At 42.4% G+C, this 22836-nt stretch overlaps 1 protein-coding gene across 5 annotated transcripts; it reads right to left on the bottom strand.

Annotated features, from left to right (window-relative positions):
• Nucleotides 1–111: 111 nt before the first annotated feature.
• TPMT (thiopurine S-methyltransferase) lies at nucleotides 112–22780 on the bottom strand. Of its 5 annotated transcripts, none has more exons than XM_060403476.1 (10): nucleotides 22699–22780; nucleotides 22074–22142; nucleotides 16365–16565; nucleotides 15125–15217; nucleotides 11993–12125; nucleotides 8570–8622; nucleotides 7843–7917; nucleotides 2859–2944; nucleotides 1230–1274; nucleotides 112–813 (listed from the first exon to the last, which is right to left on the bottom strand). In XM_060403476.1, the coding sequence occupies exons 3-10, from the start codon at nucleotides 16502–16504 to the stop codon at nucleotides 701–703; spliced, it is 738 nt and encodes a 245-aa protein (XP_060259459.1). In that variant the 5' UTR covers nucleotides 16505–16565; nucleotides 22074–22142; nucleotides 22699–22780; the 3' UTR covers nucleotides 112–700. The 5 variants fall into 5 exon arrangements, with proteins under 5 accessions (XP_060259459.1, XP_011956630.2, XP_011956627.2 ...); XM_012101240.4 differs by having other exon boundaries at nucleotides 16365–16548; XM_012101237.5 differs by lacking the exon at nucleotides 22074–22142.
• Nucleotides 22781–22836: the final 56 nt, after the last annotated feature.

Raw genomic sequence — 22836 nt, 5'->3', positions numbered from 1 at the left:
TAAAATTTCATAATGAACAGACACGAACCCAGCCCTAAGTACACCTTCACTTCTGAAGACTTCATCATTTAAACAAGATGAAATTAAGAGAAACCTCCCCAACACAGGAAAAAAACTTCTAAAAATAATTTATTTTTACAGTTTGGGAAAAAAATATTTTGTTCCATATAGAGTGGTCAATTTCATTAGTTTAAAAATTTTTTTCTTCATTCTGTCACATATAAAATTATATAAGAAGAAAAATGTGAAAAGGAATGCTAGGATTTAGTACAATTTGACGGTTTATAGTAAAAATTAATGTTTTATTATAATGTCTTAGATGGTTAGCTTTTACCTTGAACCCTATTAAAAGTGTTACATCTCTTCAATACTTCTAAACTTCAAAAAGATACCATTTTTTCTATTATATTTGTTACATACATTGCATTTCTTTTTTCTTTAATTATATAAGTAATACATGCTGATTGTAAAAAATTCTTACAATCTGTAAGACATACAAGTATAATCTTTTATTCCCAGTCATACACTCCTTTCCAAAATATATGCTTTTTCTAAAAAGTCATAAGCATTTTTTAGCAAAGATCTGTGGTATGATTTTCGAACAATTTTTTCCTCCAAAAGTCACCCATTTTCAAGCCTTAGCACAATTTTCAATTGTTCAAAAACATTTTGATATTATTTGTTTCTATTTAGGTCTCATTTACTTTTCTGTAAATAGATATAACCTTTCAATAATCTGGTCAATTCCCCAACTTTTATGTCGTTCTTCAAAAACATCAGCCTTCTCTAGACACTGAATATTGCATACTGAACCTGAAACAAAAAGAAAGTGGCAAGTTAAAATTTTATGACGAATACAATCAATTCTTCAAAAACATATCAAGTGATTTTTAAAAACTGTGTGTACTGAAGATTTTTCCTTTCTTTTTAATGAAAATGGGGAAATACTAAGAGTACATTTTCTCAACTCTGAAGGTTATTATAATTTTTTTAACTCCTAAGAGTTAAAATAAATATACAATCTCTCTAGAAGAATTGAGATCTCTTTAACATAAACGTACCATTTAGCTAAAAAGGCATATTACAGAGATGGGTCCCTTTTGGGGGGATTAAAAGAGTCTCCAATAAAATGGTTTTGGACTTGAAAGTACTTTAGATATTAATGGTTTGCTAACAGCTCAAAACTGTTGACTTTAGTTAAAAAGTTATAGCACATATCTATAACTTACCAAACAATTTTTTAACCTCCCCATCTGTAACGTAAAACGGTGGACCTAAGTAAAAGAGAAGCATGGTGAAGAGTAAGCTCTACAGATCTAATTCTAAAGAGAAACAAACCTTCAGGGCCCACTTCTCAGCTTATTCCCAATGACCTAGGGATATTCATTCCACATACAACTCGATTATCCAAACAGGTGAGGATGGGACACCTTTTCTGCTTCTTATTTTGCACATCTTATACCAAAGACCAGCTAACCACTGGTAACGGCAGACGCGCACCTCCAGCTTCCATGAGATGCTGAGTCAGCCATGGGACTTGGGAAAAGGGATGTGAGAGTGGAGTTCATGCACAAATTCCCCTGGGACTTGCTGCTTCCAGAATACGGATTTTCGACCATGCACAGTCCCTCATTCTACACACTCTGCCCATTTTGCTGCGGGCACTTTAAAGGAAACAGCTTCTTCCCCATTCTAGAAGGTATTCTGAGCCTCCACCCCAGACAGAGCTTGCTCTGTCTTCTTCCCACAGGCCCTTCCTTAGGCCTACTGCTCAGGAAGGGAATTTAACACATTATTGACTGGGGGATTTTTGCTGAAACTAACACCTGTGGCTGGCGATTTGTTATGCACGTGAATTTTGAAATGGCTCAGTCAATAACATTCTGGTGGCAGAATGGTAAAGAACCTGCCTGCCAGTGCAGGAGACATAAAAGACACAGGTTCCATCCCTGGGTCAGGAAGATCCGCTGGAGGAGGAAACAGAAAACTGCTCCAGTATTCTTGCCTGGTAGATCCCATGGACAGAGGAACCAGGTGGGCTATATGGTCCATGGGGTCGCGAAGAGCAGACACAACTGAGCCCACGCACAACACACAAACAAAAGATGTATTAACATCTCTCTGGTCGGTAAGTTGCCAGATCACATTTGCAGGGCTGACATCTGTCTCCCTTAGTTTTTATTTCCATCTGACTGTTCTCAGACTTAATTATAGCCAGTAGGTCTCATCTTTTAATGAGTTTTCAAGATCTGACTTCTTCAAACAGAAAAAAAAAAAAAACCCACTAACATTAATTTGTATAAAACAAGGCACTTTTTAAAAAGCTCCATTAAAAATCAAAACGGGAATGTTTACAAATTCAAAGTATATGCACTTGGTTTTCACTTCTTCCTGAAAAGCCATGACTTAAAAGGTCAAGTGTTAATGTTCAAACGCATTTAAATGAATCCAGAAGAAAACATCCCTTTTACACATTCAAAAAATATAGTTATTTTTAACACGTGCTACAGTCCATGGGGTCACAGAGAGTCGAACACAACTTAGTGACCGAACGAGAACATTTTTAACATGCAATAAATTATAAAATTCCAGCAATTAAAATGCAGGAATAGTTCAGAGATTTTCCTGCCCACCTCCTACCTTCCCACGTGCGCTTCTCACCCTATTTCCTATGAAGACGTATTTGTATTTGTTGGCATCAGCCCAACGCATCCCACCCCCCCCCATCATGGCTGACACAGACTTCATGTATATAAGCAGGATGCCTCCCATGAGATAAAGTAGGAGAAAATAATGCTATCCCGTCATAGAAATCAGGAAACAAGGCAACTGGAAAAAGAACAAAAAGGAAACTTTACCTGCATGTTTAGTTGGATCGTAAGAAAGAACAGACAAGAGGTACTGAAACCCAGGTCTCGTCAGGGACAACATTACATCCGAGTAGCTGAAAAGAATACAAAAAGGCACGCGTTACATTTCTTTACAAAGTCAAGGCCTGTGGGAGACCAGACGCAGGGAGGGAAGCCCAGCTTTCCTTTCATCTGTTACTGAGTTTAATTCTCCGAAAAATCACATGAAGTCGAGTCTTATTCTAAACAGCCAGAAATGGGCTCAGCAAATGATGTTACCCACCTAAGCTGGGAGATAGAGAAGATGGGAATCAAAAGGAGCTCTTGGGACTTCCCTGGAGGTCAAGTGGTTAAAACTCTGCACTTCTAAAGCAGGGGTCGTGGGATCAATCCCTGATAGGGGAACTAAGATCCAAATGCCTCGGGGAATAGACCGGAAAAAAAAAAAAAAAGGAAGCCAGGTTCAGGAAGGAGCCCCTCAGACCAGAAGACATCAAATAAAGTGGAGGAGAGGCTCCTTCCAGAGTGACTTGGACCCCGGAGGCTGGTCAGCTTTGAACATGTATTTCCCGAAGCACTGTCAGTTCTGGGGCAGTGGTTCCCAGACCAGGCTCGTATCGAGATGACCTGGGCATCTATGGGAAGAAAAGATGCCTGGGCGTCAGTCATCCCAAGACTGAGTCAGTACGTTTGCTGTGCGGCTGGGGATGCTGCAGTCTAACAAATATTCTGGGTGATGGGGTGGTCGCCAGGGGCTCAGATAAGAGGCACAAAACCACCCCTTTCCTCTTTTTAGCTGGAGAGGTCTCATAAATGGGCTTCCCAGGTGGCGCTATTGGTAAAGAAGCCATCTCCCAAGTGCAGGAGACATAAGAGATGCAGGTTCGATCCTTGGGCCAGGAAGATCCTCTGGAGGAGGGCGTGGCAACTCACTCCAGTCTTCTTGCCTGGACAATCCCATGGACAGAGGAGCTCAGTGGGCTACAGTCCACAGGGTCACAAAGAGTCAGATGCAACTGAAGTGACTTAGCACGCCCGCATGCAAGACTGATAAACAGGCCAAAATTCAAGAACATTAAAGTTCTGCAAGTATGGCATGACCCCTGAGTGCTACTGCAACTGTCCTTTGGAGCAGGTGTCCTGGGCGGCAGGCAATACCACTTCCCAGCCGTGTCTGATGGGTTCGGAGTGGGGACCAGATGCTAACAGGGCCCATCAGCAAACCAACCAGGAGACAGAATGATGAATTTGACCAATCAGATGACTCCACTGGGAAACTGAGTTAGATCCAAAGGGAAGTTGCTCATAGATGGACCTATAGGTTGTCATACTGAGTGAAGTAAGTCAGACAGAGAAGGATAAATACCCTATGACATCCCTTATTTACAGAATCTAAAAAGAAACAATACAAATGAATTTATTTACAAAACAGAAACAGAGTCGCAGTCTTAAGAGAATAAATTTACTGTTACCAGGGGCAGAGGGGGAGGATGGAGGAAGGGATAGTTAGGGAGTTTGGGATGGACATGGACACAAGCTGTATTTAAAATGGATAGCCAACAAGGTCCTACTGTATAGCACAGGGAACTCTGCTCAATGTTATGTGGCAGCCTGGACAGGAGGGGAGTTTGGGGAAGAACGGATACATGTATATGTATGGCTGAGTCCCTCTGCTATCCACCTGAAAATATCGTAACATTGTTAATGGGCTATACTCCAATATAAAATATTGTTTGCTGTTATTAGTGGATAAGTTGTGTCTGACTCTTTGCGACACCATGGACTGTAGCCCACCAGGCTCCTCTGTCCATGGAATTCTCCAGGCAAGAATACTGGAGTGGGTTGGCCATTCCCTTTTCCAGGGGATCTTCCTGACCCAGGGACTCAACCCGTGTCTCCTGCATCGAAAGGTGGATTCTTTACCACTGAGTCACCAGGGAAGCCCCTAAAATAAAATAAAAAGTTTAAAAGAAAAAAAAAAGAAGAGTTGGTGGTTTGCTGTGGTCTTTGAACTAAACACTGAAGTTGCTGTGCCGGGTGGTGGCTGGAGCTGAGAAGGCTAAGGGCTGTGAGTCAGATACGTGTGAACAGGAGTGGTCAGTGGAGAAAGCCGAGTGCTGAGGCAGGAGGACAGAGGACATGCACACAAGGAGGTGAGTGGCCGTGAGAGAGACAGACAGAGGCCAACAGGCTGCACAGCTCTGGGTAAGGTGCTTTTGCACTTGGCATACGGGTTTCCACCGGGTCCAGCTGTGATGCCGGCCCTGTCCGGAGCCCTGGGAGAAATCAGGGAGGCTGTCCAGGGTGAGGATTAGGAGGCCAGGCTCCACCAGGTCCCCAGGCTCAAAGTCCAACCTCTCCACCTACTGGCTGTGTAAGCTTGATAAAGTCTTTGCCCCTTTGTGCCTCAAGTTTCCCCATCTGTTAAATGGGGATAAGACTAGCAGTGAACGCACAGGCGGTTGTGAGGATTCAGTGAGCTCACACATAGAAAGTGCATAGAAAGGCACTGGTATGTACTTGTAAGCACCTGTATTAAGCACAGTATGTATTAAGAAGTCAGTGACTTCTTCCTTCGGCATCCACGACATAAACTCCCCTAAACCTCGAGCTGGTTTGAGCTGGTCGCTCTACCTCGCATGTGAAAGAACCAGCCCTAAGCAAACTTCTGAGCAGAAACCTTCTTGTCTTAACGTTACGATTATCATTTTTAAGAAGGAAGAACTCGCTGTCCCCATTAAGTGATGAGTCAGACGGGTTCGGCAGGGTGTCCTGGGGCCCACCAGCATCTTTCTTCTTGGAATGCAGACTTTCTCAACTTGTTTCCAAAAATTCAGAAAAATGAGAGATATGATTGATGTCAGACAAAAGGCCTAAGAGTCACAGCAGAAAACACAGCAGTTCTCACCCACATGTAATCTCAGCAGGAAGACACCCAGTACTGAGGGCAGAACTGGGATAAAGCACTAAGTATCTTAAATGTAAGATAAAGTCGTGGATCTGTCCAATGGCTCAAAATAAACAGTTATTCCGGAAACAAAGGCCAGTGTTCTCAGGAGTTCTTGGGGCTGTGACCACAGACACTCTCACACACATAGAGATGGCTGAAAGGGAAGAAAAGAGAAGAAGGGCACCAGAAATAGAGTCCACGGCCAAACTGGAACTAGATTCTCTAAGAGCTCCAGAGGAGCCTCATGACTCTTTCTTACCATGAGTTAGACGGTTCAGGGGCCACTTGGAAGGCCTTCATTTCTAGGATGGAGGAGGCAATAGTGGCTGCTGGGAAACTGCATTTCCCTGGCTTTGAGTCTAATTTGTTCTCAATTATTGACTCAACACATATTTATTAAGCTTTTACTATGAGTTAGGAGAAGGAAATGGCCACCCACCCCAGTATTCTTGAAGCCTGGAGAATCCCATGGATGAAGGAGACTGGTAGGCTATAGTCCATGGGGTCGCAGAGTCGGACACAACTGAGTGACTTCACTTTCACTTACTGTGCGTTAACATTTTATATCTATTTGGGGTTGGCCAAAAAGTTTGTTTGGGTTTTTTCCACAGCAGCTTTCAGAAAAGAACAGAACTGGAAATACAGAAACGACGAGGGCCAATACCAACGCGCGCTTGCTCAGTTATTTCCCCAACATCGTGTGTTTTTAGACACAGTAGGAGCTTAACGTGTATTTGTTGAACACTGGAATGAAAGTTTCCAGTAACAGGAGAGCTGAAGCAATCCTTGAAGGAGGGCGGACAGGGGAGAGGCAGGAACAGTCCCACTAAGGATGGTCCTTCAGGGAACAATGACTTTCAAGCATGTGAGGTAGGGAAGGGTCCCAGAGAAGGAAGAAGAGAGGCGCAATGTCAGAAAGAAAAGGGAAAAAGACATATTAAGAGGATGTGGCATGGTCTAATTAAAAAAAGATGAGGTGTGGCAACAAGCCTAATTTGTCAAACAATTCACGTTTAAAATCTGAGATTTCATTTCACTTTTTGCCACGTGCTATGAGTCTGCCTCCATAAAATTAAATAATTCAATATTTATGTGCCATACCCACATGAGTCTGTGAATGACATCTGGGTTGGAAAGCACACAGGAAAGATCACATTTCACTCAGTGCGGCTTCTCATAGTTTAATTTTCTAATAAGACCAGGTACAGATGAAAGGCCACTCAAAATATCCAGATCAAAAGCCCTAATGCAGTAACGGCTAATATTTAAACTGTCATTTAGGGTCGACACGGCACTTTCTGCACGTGTCATTTCTTTCCATTCCCACAACAACCATATGAGGGGGCCAAGGCATGGGCGTGGCTTTAACTATTTTTATTTATTTTATTTTATCTTCTGGCTGCACTGTGAAGCATGTGGGATCTTAGTTCCTATACCACGGATCTCCTGCAGTGGAAGTGTGGAATCTTAATCCTTGGACCAGCGGGGAAGTTCCTGAATCTCAATTCTGTCATGTACTTGCTTGCTACCCTGTGGACATATAACTTTTAACCTCTCTGACCTTACTTTCCTCATCTGTAAAATGGGAATAATGATGGCCTAATACCTCACAGGGCTACTTTGTGGATGAACTTGTTGATCGACATAAAGAATTTCAACAAAGTCTGGCACATGGCAACAAGCCAACAAATATTATTAGCTGGCTGCGTCAGTGGAAGTGAGGAGGGTGGTATGAGTAGAAATATTACAGGTTTACAGAGGAGTAAACTGAGGCTTAGAGGAACTGACTGTTCTGATGAGAGTAACACTGCTTAGAAGTGACAGGGCCACAAGTCTTGCCCCTGTGTCCCCGTGACCAAATCCTATACTTTTTAGACCAAGATGCTGTTAGATACAGGTCTTCTAATTTCAAATACAACAAGCTATTCCAAACTAGTAAAAGTCTAGGAATCTTCTAGAAACCAGAAAAAGTATGAGATACTGAATTAAGGCTAAAAAGGGGAGAGGGGGAAATAACATAATTAAAGAAACCAAATCACTAACCGTTTGCGATCACTTGGATTAACAGCGACTAAGGCTCCTCTATCCCAAATCCGGTCAAATTTGCCAATATTTGCTCTACCAGAAAGAAAAAGAAAAAAAAATTATGTAAGAAAAACCGAATCTTTAACAAGACAGGGTTCCCCACGGTATGTGCTGGAACCTCACCAGCAGTTAAGGAACTGGGATCTCACAGATGCTTTCCCTCAGAATCTCTAGGGATGTGTTGACACGTGTGTACACGTGTGTGTGTGTGTGTGTGTGTGTGTAGCTGTCCATTTCCGCCTAATTCTAGGCACTGGTGGCAGCAGCTTGGACTTGGGAGCATAAAGGAAGCACAAGGGACAGTTTGCAACAACTCTGCTCTCAGCCCCTGGAACAGGTATCAGGAACTCTCAGAAGAGATCTCTCCTCTGTCCATCTGAGACTGAAATGCATTTCCATTACAGACACAGGTGTGAAGTGGAAGACATTTTCTTCCCCCTCCTTTTCCCTACCTTCCTAGGATCAAAATAATTTTTCCAGAGCTTAGAAGTTACCCAAGGACAAAGATATCACGTGTGCAGACATGTAGGCTCTAGTAAAAACAGCTGCAGAACAGACTCAAATGAATGCTTCATGGATACTACTGCAAATTGGATGGAAGTGATAAAAAGATTCTTAACCTACCTCATGACTGTCTAGCAAACACTCAGATTTTTAAAAGTGGAGAGGAAGACATCAGTCCTACCTGGGAAGATCAAAAAGGTTGCAGCAATACAATGAAATGTTCCCTGAAGAACTCTGCAATGAAAAAGTAAAAAATAAAAAATCCATTGTATTAGGAGGTACCTGAATGGTCAGAGAAAAAAAAAAAGAAAAAGGGGACAAAACATAGCATAGGTAGTAGAGAAAGAATATGTAATTAAACATAAAGGACATAATTTCATGGCAAATCATCTTTACACACCATTTGTTAAATGTTTATTTTTTAAGTTGTAAAATAAATACGGACCACATTATAAAGAATTTACATAATAAAGAAAAAAACCTGCCTGCCACCATCTGAACAGTGATTTTCAATCATTTCGGTGAGTTCCTCTCGATTTTTTCCCCTCTCACTTCCTGCACCTTGCAACTTTCGCAAATATTTTTTAACTGAAAATAATGGCACTTAGAAAAATTAAAAACCAGTATGGAATTCTTTGGGATCAACTCAAAAAAAAAAGGGAAAATCAGATATTGGTTAACCCTGAAGATCAGTTAGCACTTACTCACTCTGGAACTTGTTAAATTTTAGCAAGGTTTCCTTTAGCAGAGTCTTGACATTTTAACTCCCTAAAGACAGCACACAGACTGCTCAGTTACCAGGCAGACATTCTAAAAGCGCAGTTCTGCTGACCCCCCAGTTTCTCTCTTTCTTTCACTGGCCGACCAGCATTTATTTCCCAAGCGTCTAGCGGACAGGATTAGCCCGGGTTCTAGAGACTGCAGTAAATCTGAGACAGGCCTTGACCCCGGTGAGGACAGCCTGGTGGGGCAGCGAGGCGTGGGAACAGAGAGCCACCACGGTACACGATGGGCTGTGCTCCTCTGGTTGTGTGCCCAGAACTGTGGGAACAGAGCGGACAGAGCGGGGCCTCACTTCACTGCCCTCGCTCGGGGAAAGGAGGAACAAAAGGCAGCCGCGGACAAACCGGCTAGATGCATCTGCTGATGTCACGGTGGTGGGCGGTGAGGAGCCTGGGGTTAGGGGAGGGGCAGGGTAGGAGAGGTACTGAAGGACCTGAAAATACTGGATTTTATTCTGAAATGAGGCGCCAACGGAGGCTACGATGAGAGAAGCGCAGGTCTTTGCAGACCTGTCTGGAAACACAAGGAGGAGGGGTCTAGAGGTCAGGAGAACAGCCCATGAATGTCAACTCGGGCTGCAGATGGGACTCACTGGGGAGGTTTACACAGACCTGGTGCCAGGCCCAACCTCTAGAGGTTATGACTTAATTAGCCTGAGCACTGGGAATCTTAAAAGATCCACAGACAATTTGAAAGGTGCCACTGGGGCTGAGACGGAGAAGGCAATGGCGCCCCACTCCAGTATTCTTGCCTGGAAAATCCCCTGGACGGAGGAGCCTGGTGGGCTGCAGTCCATGGGGTCGCTAAGAGTCAGACGTGACTGAGCAACTTCACTTTCACTTTTCACTTCCATGCATTGGAGAAGAAAATGGCAACCCACACCATTATTCTTGCCTGGAGAATCCCAGGGACGGGGGAGCCTGGTGGGCTGCCGTCTATGGGGTCACACAGAGTCAGCCACAACTGAAGTGACAGCAGCAGCAGCAGCAACTGGGGCTGAGAACCATGGCCCCCAGGAGGACTAGCTTCTCTGGACCGAGGCAACTGGGATTCTTAGATGATCTAAGAATGACCTGGGAGGAAGCTGTAAAAAAAAGTACTCTCAAGCTTCCTACTGACCTGAGGGATTAATTTCAATCTTTAGAAGCGAGTACTTTGCGAGAGACTGAATGTACAAACACACAGTGGCCAGACTGCACGTACCAACAACTCATGTCTGATAAGAGAACTCGGACCCATGGCCTCTGCAGCAAGCAGCCTGGGAAGTCAAACCACAACCCTGCAGGACGGTGGTCAATTGACCACCATCCTCCATGATTTATAACACCACCCTTCCTCCCCCTCTCTTCCAACTCAAACACGCTTCCCAAAGCAGTCACCGGGGTGCTGCTCCAAGTTAGCCGATCGCACCTGAAGCCTTCACATCTTTCACCAGGAAGCTTTCCCACCCCACTGCCAGGCTTTGAGCCTCTGTCAAATGCAATTGGCTGACTCCCTCTGAACAAACAGTCTCTACTTGTTCTCATTCGGGTAGATTCTGTTTATTTCCACATTATTATTCCAAGCTAGTGCAGCAGTTTCACTGGATCATTCTGGTCACAGGCAAAAGACAACTCTCAAATCTATCATTTCCAGCCCAGACGCTCCCCCACGCTTTGGAGACAGTTGCCAGTACCTCCTTATCATACCACACATCGTTTCAACTAATCATCTCCAGAACAACGCTCATTTTCTCTGCTGTTCAACTTGTTTCTCCTTTATTCTCTGCCATCCAACCAGTCATCTGAGCTGGAGATGTAACCTCATCACTCTCTGGATTCCCATTCAGTTAATCACCAAAGCCTTCCCAGTGTGACACCCTAAACATAGCTTTAAGCCATCTGTTCCTCTAAGCACCCCATCGCTCTCCTAGTGCAGCCCTTCAAGTTCTTTCCTGGACCACTGCTCACAACCTCCTATTTGGTCTCTCTGCCAGGGGGCTACCGCCCTTCAAACTCACTTCCCTTGAGGCTACAAGGGTGAAAGTGAAAGTGAAGTTGCTCAGTCCGACTCTTTGCGACCCCAGGGACTGCATCCCACCAGGCTCCTCTGTCCATTGGATTTTCCTGGCAAGGGTACTAGAGTGGGTTGCCATTTCCTTCTCCAGGGGATCTTTCCCACCCAGGTATTGAACCTGGGTCTCCCACATTGCAGGCAGATGCTTTACCATCTGAGCCACCGTAGCTGGTTGCAAAAGAAATCCTGGCTGTCACGTTCCTACTTAAAACCCTGTGGTGCAGAATGAGGTACCAGCTTCACAGGGCATCTGAGCTGGCTGACCTGACACCCTGCCTGTCCCAGTCCTAACTGTCATCACACTTCAGGAAGCTCCCCTTAGGCTGGATTAGGAAACTTCCTTCTCGGTTTGCTTAATACCCCAAGTCGTTTCACTGAGCTCCCTGTATGACAAACAATCTCCTATGCTTCTCTTTTCTCCTAAGCTAAGCGATTCTTTAGAGCAGGGACCGTGTTTTCATCTCTTCGGTGTCTTACGCGGGGTGTGGCACTTGACAGGTTCTCAGAAACATTTGTTGATAAATTAAAAAGCCAACAAACCCAAACCAAAATTATGACAAATAAGCTCTGATCTTGGCTTTTCATGTCTATTTGTTCACATCTAGCTATGGTCTATCTTTTTATGTTCCTTATGCTATACAAAGTCCTGGTAAATCTGAAGATTAAGAGGGGTCATCTGATGTGTATAGTGCCTTCACTTACTCATGCTGAGAAAAACCTTTTTGGGGGGGGTATGGAAATAATATTTGCCAAAACCAAAACACACCTTGAATATTTTGGCTCCAGGAATTTCCATAATTGGTTCTTCTGAGTAAGAAAGATTCTGCTCCATAAAAAATTCCCGTATCCCAAGTTCGCTGATTTCCACGCCTACTACACTGTGTCCTCGGTCTGCAAACCTGCATAAAATCATATAATTACACTTAAAGTTTTCTTTCGAGTACAATACTAAATAAAAGGGCATACACCAATGAGCATATATTTTCCTTAATTTTAAGAGATCTGTATGAATTCAGGCTCACAGGGTTTCACAGAACGTGTAGATCCATAGCAAGCAGATTTTTATATTCTCTGTATATTCTATGTAATACAATTTATATATTCTCAAACCCTATGCTATGTGGAGTTCTGAGAAAAGGGTTTATAGGACCTTGGGGAAATTTTAAAAGCTTGGAAAATTATACCTTAGAATGTTGATTTACTACAAATGGACTGGATTGGAAGAGTTTTTGATTTAACAGCATCCTATGAATTTGATATGCTTTTCAATTTCTCGAAATCAGCTCTGTCCATTAAAACTTTCAGTGATGAGAGGAGAATCTCTACTTGTGTTGTTCAATCCAGCAGCCACTAACCTCATAGCTGAGGGCCCTTGAGATGTGGCTTGTGTGATTTAGTTTAAATAGCCACATGGGGCTGACAGATATAGTACTGGAGTACATCCATTTCTGTAACAATGTTAAAATTTCCACTTATTTACACTAAACTCTGTCCAGAAATTTGTTTCATTACCATATGCAAATAGCTATTATTTTCCTGATTAGCTTTATGGTTACAGAATTCAGTTTTGGGATCTTAGACTTCAGAGAAAACAACACTAGTGGCACAAATACCCAGGTACAATATTGATTTTTATGCCACATTAAATAAACACATAACTCATTTATGCTATAATGCAATACATGCCTTCTTAAAAACCACTGCACCATGCAAAATCATGCAATAAAATCATGAAGTTTATGGGGATGGGAGTTGGGGTACACATTAAAAAAACTTTACTGTCCCAATGGAATATTATTCAGTCATAAATAATTGAACTCTTGACATTTATGACAACATGGATGGGCTCTGAGGGTATTATGCTAAGTGAAATGAATCAGTGAAGAACAGCATATAATCTCGCTTACATGTGGAATCTAACAAAAACAAGCTTATAGGTACAGAGGCCAGACTGGTAGTTGCCAGAGGCTGGGGGTGAGTGATGGGTGAAATGGGTGAAGGAAGTCAAAAAGTACAAATTTTTACATGTGGAAAAATGAAGCATAGCCTACGGTAGATTCACGCAGACTGGATTATACTGTAATGCACGGCCCTAAGAAAACCCCAAAACTAAGAAAATGTCCTAAACACTTAATGTTTTCGAGTTTCAGCTAATAGTTTATCTATTCACATTGGATACCTGTACAGACCTTTAATACACAAATTTATTACATAAGTGAAAAATCCTCTAACATAACAACTTTTATACAATAATAGTCATGTTCAACTCTCTGCAGCCCCATGGACTGTAGCCTGCCAGGCTCCTCTGTCCATGGAACATTCTAGGTAACCTGGAGCAGGTTGCCGTTTCTTACTCCAGGGTTTCTTCCCCATCCAGGGATCGATCCCTCCTCTTTTATGTCTCCTGCATTGGCAGGCAGATTCTCTACCACTGACCCACCTAGAAAGCCCATACAGTTACAGTAGCTTAGTTCTGGAATTCTTATTACAAATGACTTTAGACCCTGAAGTCTAAAGGAACCTTCAGCAATCACATTTAATCGGCTGTTTCCTTATACTGTTTTCTAATTTTGCCTCCAAGCTTCTGCTAGAACTAGGTTGTTAACACTTATGACAATAAGACAATCTGTTCATAGAGTTAATGTTTTTCTTGCAGGTAGTTTCCAAAGTAATTCTCTTGTCTGATTCAGTCAGTCAGTTAGGATGTAATGTTCTCAATTTTGTGGCCACCTAGATGGAGGAGCCTGGTAGGCTGCGGTCCATGGGGTTGCTAAGAGTTGGACCTGACTGAGCGACTTCACTTTCACTTTTCACTTTCATGCATTGGAGAAGGAAATGGCAACCCACTCCAGTGTTCTTGGCTGGAGAATCAATCCCAGGGACGGGGGAGCCTGGTGGGCTGCCGTCTCTGGGGTTGCGCAGAGTTGGACACAACTGAAGTGACTTAGCAGCAGCAGCAGCAGCAGCAGACTCTTTAAGCCACAGCAGCCACTCGCAAAAGCTCTCAGCTACAAGTTGCGGGAGCGGTGGCAGGCTGCAAAAATGTCACTGTCCCCACTCAGAGATCCACTCCCAATGCATACAGATTCTGTGGTTTGGCCACCTATGTTTACATAGGGAACAGAGCATTTTTAAGTTACCGTATTTTTCACTTACTAATCGCTTTCATGTATTTTATTTTTCTTTCCTGCTTGATGATCAAAGTTCTCAGCGTTCATGCTTATAAATGAATAGTACATCTTGGCACATAAGATAGCATCTGTACATCAATCATCACAACAAATTCTGTATAGGAAATAATTGTCAGGTTTGTGACTTTAGGGTAATCCATAGTGAGGGTGGCTTGTTAATTCAAGTGAATTCTTTTCACAGAGAATTACTCACAAGAAACTCTTTATCACTGGTTTTATTAGCAATGATTCATGAAAACAAAAACTCCTACGTGCTGGTTGAGGGAGGGGAGGGTTGAGTTGAACTGTGGACTATACACATTCTTGCCAAAAAGCAGTAATTCATTTTTCTGTCCACCTCTATTTAAAATATCTAAAATTAACTTAGCCACATTCCTAAAACACCTACAAAAACCAAACCAGGCACAAAGGTGAAGGAGATTTAAGAAGGAAGACTGGTTTCATTCTTCCCTCTCCCATCTCAATGGTTCTAAACTAATTCTTTTTCGTAACTCAATACAGAAAGACAAATTCACCCCTCTGTTTCGGCAGTGTCTTCACTGTTTGAGAATATTACCTCTATGAAGCCATCAGTAATAGTCTACTAAATATAGAATCCCTGTACATTTCCTGAGAAAGGAACTTTTTAAACTCACATCCTGTTAAATATTCACCCATAGTATCTATCATCAAGACAAGAGAGGATGTTCATGCTTATCTGTTCATACCATTTCATTTCAACTGCTTTTCCACAAAGGGGAAAAAATACCCTCAGTGCTTTCTCGCCTTTAAGAAAAGTATCCAGATACTTCTTTAATAGCCTGAGAAGAAAAAAAAATGTTTTAATTAGCCCAAGGCACAGAGGAAAGGACTACAATCATATAACGCTAAGTACTTTTCATGAATTATCTCACATAATATTTCCCAACAACTTTTACTCAGTAGAGAACCTTGGTTATTAAAATTGCCAGTTTACATATGAAGAAACAGGAAGATTAAGCAGCTTGCTCAGTCATGTAACTAGTGAGGGGTTAACCTGACCCAAACCTGGGATTTTCCTGGTTAGTAATTAAAAACAAAATTTTATTTTTCGTTAGTTGCTATGTTTTAAAAATGTATACCTATGTGATAGAGAAGGAATGGCAGCCTACTCCAGGATTCTCACCTGGAGAATCCCATGGACAGAGGAGCCTGGCTACACGGGCTACATAGTCCATGGGGTTGTAAAAGAGTCGGACCACCCACCACCACCACCACCACCACCTGTGTGCATGTTCTAAAGCCATCTACACGACAGAGAGAACTCATACGATGGTTCTGGGAGATATCCCAACTATTACTCAGTGTGCAAACGTGATAATAGTAACAGTGTCCCCTGGGCAGTCAGGGTGGCTGCCTGGACGAAGGAACATCTGTCACAACCACTTTACTCGGCAATGGGCCATCGTCTATTGCTGCTGCTTCAAAGCTGACTTCGACTACCATTACATTGCTCAGCATGTAGCTCACATTAATTTCTCTCAACTTCTCTTCTTCCACCATGTAGACAGTACTTTAACATTTGGACATATGCTATTGGAAAGCGAAGTCATACCACCACTACTTTTCAGTATAAAGAGATAGCAGCATTAACATAGCTTGAGCATCTGGGTATGTATAAACACACATGACCAATGAATAGATGTTACAGGGGATTAAAGAAAGACATATTTCAAAAATTGAAGATGCCATCAACTGTAGGTCGCACCATGATTTATACTCCACGGGAAGAAATATCACTGTCAATTAAACCATGACATGCCACAGACGCATTCTGACTTCAGAGATGCTCAAATGTGAAAAACTAAACCTGTGCATCTTAAAAATCAGTCAAGTAATGTGTACCTATATTATTATTTCTATTTCCAAAGTCAGTTTCTGATGGGGCATTTCTGTTATAGACCCACATTTAATATAAACATTTCTTACTGATGTCCTTGTTCTTGATGAAATCCAGTGTTGTGATTCACCCACTTTTCTTGCCATTCTTCCAGAGTCAGCACCCGGTCTTTCTGAACCTCAGTGTCTGGGTACTCTTCACTGTCAAGTACCGCTCTTGTATCAGCCATGGTTTTGTAGATGGCTCTGGCTCACAAACAAATGTCCCCAGTGCCTAAAAATGAAAAATGTCTGTAATGCTGTCATTTAAGGGCATTTCAATTCTATGATAAATGAAATAAAACCCTAATATTTTCAGCCATGTAGCTTTAAAAAAAATATTTCAATATTCAAGGAAAAGCCACATGAAAGTTACTTTTCAGTGAGTCTGATGGTTTAGGCATACCTCATAATCCATATTAGGAAAGATCTTTAAATAAATTGAATTACATCTTAGAGTAAAAGAGTTTAACTTTTTTAAAAAGAGAGAGAGGATAAAAAAATAAACAGGCAGTATAACTTTTGTTAGCTGAGAACTTTTCCTAACATCTCATTCTTTTGCATTGGCAGACAGATTCTTTACCACTGAGCCACTAGGGAAGTCCCTTTAACATCTCATTCTTTAATTTTGAAAACTTCTTTTAATGTTTACTTATTGTTTTTAACCAATGTTATGTTGTACACAATTCAGAGCTCAACAGAGTTATGAAAGCAGGTCCCCATTTCTGAGAGGCAACCATCTTTAGTTCTTTTAGCTGAATCTTGACATATATCTCAAAATATGACTCAAATATCATGCTTATTTTGTATCTTAATTTTTCACTTCTAGGAAGCATCTAGAAAATATCAGCATTTAGCCCTCTTTCAACTTGCCAACACACACACACACACACACACACACACACACACATCACCTTCTCATTTTTCCGATTGCATCCATACACACATAGCATATTTGTGATTAAATATTTCAAGTATACATTACAATGACTAGATAAATACTATTCTCAGCTAAGCCATGTAGAATTCTATGATTACTTTTCCTTTCCTGTGCAACCTTTTAAATCTATAGTTAATAACTGTCTGGCTTTTTCATTTATAAAATTTCTATGTATTTATTACTAATTCAGCACTAAGTTCTCCCAATCTCCTATCAGTACACTGTCAGTCTCTGCAGTTATCAGATATCCTATCAACGTCATCTTAGAAGAGCCTTCATTCGTGGGTGCTCTCTTCTCCTGGTACATAGCTGGCCTTCTGGGGTCCTTCCTGAGCATCATCCTGAAACTTTCTTTTTTATCTCGCGCTAGATCCCCTGTTTCCTTAATTGGCTATCCCCCACTTTTCTTTGTTATCACCCCTACATTGGTAAAGTATAACCTTCAGCAGCTTTCTGAGAAAGGGCGTATGGGAGGAAAGGGTTTCTTCTGCAACTTTGCATATATAAAATATCTTCATACTATTCCCCACCCACTGGCAACCCACTCCAGTATTCTTGCCTAGAAAATCCCATGGACAGAGGGGCGTGGAGGACTACAATCCATGGGGTTGCCAAGAGTCGGACGTGACTGGGCCACTGAGCATTCCCCATCCTTGATGTGTAGTTTTGCTGCGTAAGAATTCTCAGGTGGAAAACATTTTCACTCACAATTCTGAAGAAATCATTCCCTTATCATCTAGCTTGCAGAGTTAATGCTTAAATTCAAAGACATTCGGATTCTGATGGGTTTTTTTGATGTGGCCAATATTTTTCTCTCTCTCAAAGCTTTTCTTTGTCCCTTAGTTTATGCAATTTCATAATTCTGTGCCTTACTCTGGGTCCACTTACATCTGTTTGGTGTAGTTCTTTTAATCAGGAAGTTCATATTTTGCAATTCTGGAAGAAGTCTTGAATTATTCAGATGATTTTGATCCCTCCCCTTTTTTTTTCTGTTTCTATTTCTCAGACCCCTTTTATGTGGTTGTAGAACTTCCCAAATGGCTCAAGAGGTGAAGAATCTGCCTGGAGTGCAGCAAACACAGGTTCGATCCCTGGATTGGGAAGATCCCCTGGAGAAGGAAATAATGACAGTACATTCTAGTATTCTTGCCTGGGAAATCCCATGGACAGAGGAGCCTGGCAGGCTACAATCCGTGAGGTCCCAAAAGAGTAAGACACAACCGAGAGACTAAACAACAACAGCAGTAAAATCTTCTGACCCAATACTGTAAATCGCTCACATTTTTTCTATTTTCCAGCTCTTCACCGTTTGCCCTGTTTTTTGAGAGATCACCTTATTTTTATTTTTCTACTTAGTTTTTCTTTCCTGCTTTGAAGTCTTTACTTATTAAGAGCTCCTTTCTGTTGTTGTTTCTGATGCTCTCTTTTCATTTTAATTTTATGTACAGAAAGGCTATAATATTTTCTTTTATTTACCTGCATGGTTTGTTACTGAGTCACTTTTTCTGTTGGTTTTGTCTTGTCTTCCAAACTAGTGATTGCCCTTAAATGCCTAGCAATTGCTTAGTCACTCAGTCATGTGTGACCCTATGGACTGTATGTAGCCTGCCAGGCTTCTGTCCATTTAATTTTCCAGACAAGAATACTGGAGTGGGTTGCTGTTTCCTTCTCCAGGGGATCTTCTTGACCCAGGGACTGAGCTTGCATCTCCGGCTTGGCAGGTGGATTCTTTACCAATGAGCAGCCAGGGAAGCCCCATTACCTACTCACATTTAAGAGTAAATACCAAAAAGCTGATTACAAGGTTAAGTTTGTGGATGGAGCTTACTGACTCTAAGCTTTACTGTAGAATGATGTGAGCAGATATCATTTGGAAACTTAGATGTCATGATCTTTATTTTTTTGGACTTAAGACTTTCCATAAATGGACCTTCTAATTCCTGTTGAAAGCTTGAGTCCTTGGGACCGTGATTCTATACTCACATGCTGCTGCTGCTGCTGCTAAGTCGCTTTAGTCGTGTCCGACTCTGTGCGACCCTATAGACGGCAGCCCATCAGGCTCCCCCGTCCCTGGGATTCTCCAGGCAAGAACACTGGAGTGGGTTGCCATTTCCTTCTCCAATGCATGAAAGTGAAAAGTGAAAGTGAAGTCGCTCAGTTGTGTCTGACTCTTCGCAACCCCATGGACTGTAGCCTACCAGGCTCCTCCGCCCATGAGAAAAGGATAAAAACGGAAGAAGGTGCCAGCATTCATTTGCTTGTGTTCAGTTAATTTCTGTACTTTCAGTATGGTACTCCCATCCCCAGCTGTGAACTGTATCTTCCCAGTCCAAAGACTGCACCCTCTCCAGGGAATAAACCCCGAAACATCTGCTGATGCCGAGAGGAGCAGGAAGTTGGGGAAGGGATCAGGAACTTAGCTTTTCAGGAATCAAAATTTCAAACAATTGCCTTAATTTAGACCAGACCCTTCCACTTCCCAGAGATACCTGGTGCTGCTAACTTGGGAGCACTGGGCAATTCTACACTACAAGAGGATTGCTCATTGGCTTCCCCATTGCTGGTTTAGAATTTAGCTTTCTTCAGTCTGCAAAATCCTTCACCACTTGTCCATCTGCTTTCTTGATTTAGAAATTTTATTCTTCTCTTCTGTCCTTCCTTTATGCCTTTAAAAATCCTGTTGTTGTTTTGGTGGAGTTTCAGGAAGGAATAAAAGCAGATGCATGGATTCAGTATCCCACCTCTATCCCACAAGTCTGCATTTTCAAATAATTTTCTTAAACTTTTTTTTTTAAATGGAAAATGCATACAAAGGTGTTGATCTAAAGAAAAACACACAACCTAAGAGTTATGAGTTTCAATTTTATTTGGGGACCTCACTGAGGACAATAGCCTAGGAGAGAGTCTTTCAGGGGCACGGCCTTTCAGAGCATAGCTCCAGGAAAATGCTCCTAATATGTATGTTCTGTATACATAAGATCTTTTTTTTTTTTTTTTAACTAGGAAAAATATGTAGCCTAGCGTGCGTATGCATGCTAAGTCACTTCAGTCGTGCCTGACTCTTTGTGACCCTATGGACAGTAGCCCGCCAGGCTCCTCTATCCAGGGGGATTCTCCAGAATACTGGAGAGGGTTGCCATGCCCTCCTTCAGGGATCTTCCCCACTCAGAGATTGAACCTGCGTCTCCTGTGGCTCCTGCGTCGCAGGCAGATTCTTTACCGCTGAGCTACTGGGGAAGCCCGTAGTCTAGCACACATCTTGGTAAAAGATTACTGCTAATCACAAAGAACAGATACTTCAAGTTAATGATTTTAGTGACTTCTGTGTACAAAAAGTTGCAGGAATCTGGGACCACTGTATAATTCTCCCTGAAGCATGCTATCTAGGGGCCATTGATCCAAAACACATAATGCCTCACTCTTATTTTCCTTCCTGAAGTCCTGAAACACTTGGTGAATAAATATCACTCTCTGCAGGGGGTTTCAATTTAACCCTTAGTATAACTGGATGATGAGCAATACTCTGTTCCTAATTTTTTTTCCTTTACAAAGAGAACTAAGGAGAAAAGACATGTGAACATAACTGCAAATCTACCTGAAGGTATGTGGAAAATGTCTGTCTTTTCAATATGAAATTTGTTACATAAGGACAATACAACACAATAGTTCTAACGTATCCTGTGAATCGTTAGTGAAACTAATTTGGTTTGGATTACACTAGCAGGCTAATCTTAGTGGAGTTAATTTAATGATTCATCTGTGAGAACAGCAAACATCATGGAAAAGAAGTTATTCAAGAAAAAGTTCCCTTTATGACAAATTGGGCTTCAGTGTGCTTAGGATTAAACGGAGAAGGCACCTCCCTTGGAATTAAGAACACAAATCACTTTCCAGCCAACATTTGTTAACAAATGGCTTTTTGAAAGGCCCTGACATGTCAGGAGGTGATCCTTGAGTCTTCTGAGAGGTGAGAGGAGTATCTGACTATATTGTGTACAGAAAAGCGAGTTGTAGTTTTCCCATTTCCATTTTCAGCCACAAATTTTGACACCTGAACTTGAGCCTGATTAAAACAGTTCTCTAAAAGGGAAGCATTTTATCATGGAACAAGGCCAACCTATTGGGCCCTTCTAGCTCAGTCGGTAAAGAATCTGACTGACAAAAGCAATATTCTCTTTGAATCTGCCTGCAATGCAGGAGACCACGGTTCTATCCCTGGGTTAGGAAGATCCTCCGGAGAAGGAAATGGCCACCCACTTGAGTCTTCCTGCCTGGAGAATCCCATGGACAGAGGAGCTTGGCAGGCTCGAGTCTGTGGGGTTGTAGGAGTTGGACATGACTGAGCAACTAAGCACAAGGGCAGCCTGGAATAGTTTAGCTCCGACTGGACTGAGTGACTAACAACAACCACCTCTCCTCCCAGCTGGCGCTAGTGGTAAAGAGCCTGCCTGCCAGTGCAGAAGACCTAAGAGACCTGGGCTCAATCCCTGGGTCAGGAGGATCCCCTGGAGAAGGAAATGGTGATCCACTCCAGTATTCCTGCCTGGAGAATCCCATGGACAGAGGAGCCTGGTGAGCTACAGTCCACGGGGTCTCAAAGAGTCAGATACAACTGAAGCAACTTAACACACATATTCCTCTCACAAAGACTTGGTATCATGAATATAATTTAGTCATTTCTTAGCCGTTCTCATAGCTTCTCAACACGTACTTAACTTGTCCACATCCCTTTCTGGAGAAAGAAAAAATTTCCTTCTATAACAAGATAAAAGTGCAAAATTATAAGAACCAGGACAGGCTAATTTCATAATCATTCTTACCTATACACAGAAATAGCAGATGTGCACAAATCTCCTTGGGTCTTCTCCCAAGTCTGGTTTCCTCCTCACCTTTTTGATAAAACCATGTTTCTGCTTTAAATTTATTTTAAAATTTTTAGCAAACTGAAAATTTAGTAAATTGAAGTTAAATTTTCCTAAATTAAAATTAGTAAAATTCAGTAAATTTATTTTAAAAATTTTGGTAAATTGTAGAATTTAGAAAACTGAAGTAAATTTAAAATTGAAGATTTTAAACTCAAGGGCACAAATTTTTAGAGTGTGGCTCAGTGATTTCCTATTACATATGCATACACCTATGCATTTACCATGGAGCAAGACAGGATATTTACAACACCCCATTTCTCCCACTTCCCCGCCCCCAGCGCATCACTCGTTATTCTGGCAAGTACTTCTCTTTTCTTAAAATCAACCATGCCCGACAGTGATTTGGAGGTCACTTTAATCAGGGACTCAGAACACTGCGCTCCTTGAGTCCATTTCAGGGCGCGGATTGCCGGGCGGTGCGCACACCGTGGGGTGCCCCGTTCCCGATTCCGATCACACACTCACACTCGCAAAGTGCCCGTTGGTCACCGCACCCTCCTCCGCGCCCAGCGGCCCCTACCTCGTGCGCTGTCCGCCCGCCGGCCGCTGACTCTGGCGCTGCCCCAGGGGCCGCACCGGCTGGGGACCCGCGCCCCCGACTCAGCTCCGCCCCCGGGCCCGCCCCTCTCGCGGCGCACAAACCCCGCCCCGCCTCCCC

The sequence above is a fragment of the Ovis aries genome, chromosome 20 (genome assembly GCF_016772045.2).
Source record: "Ovis aries strain OAR_USU_Benz2616 breed Rambouillet chromosome 20, ARS-UI_Ramb_v3.0, whole genome shotgun sequence".
Classification (NCBI taxonomy): Eukaryota; Metazoa; Chordata; class Mammalia; order Artiodactyla; family Bovidae; genus Ovis; species Ovis aries.
Note: the sequence above shows the minus strand (reverse complement) of the source record. Positions and strands in the feature narration are given on the sequence as shown.

What these genes read in the sequence shown, in the direction of transcription:
- TPMT (XM_060403476.1), bottom strand. Translation starts at nt 16,504, where the DNA reads ATGGCTGATACAAGAGCGGTACTTGACAGTGAAGAGTACCCAGACACT. An exon ending in AACCTTTTTGATCTTCCCAG is followed by an intron (nt 7,918 to 8,569) that starts GTAGGACTGATG and finishes TCTTTCTGGTAG; the next exon opens with AGCAAATATTGGCAAATTTG. An exon ending in GGAGGTTAAAAAATTGTTTG is followed by an intron (nt 814 to 1,229) that starts GTAAGTTATAGA and finishes TTTTTGTTTCAG; the next exon opens with GTTCAGTATGCAATATTCAG.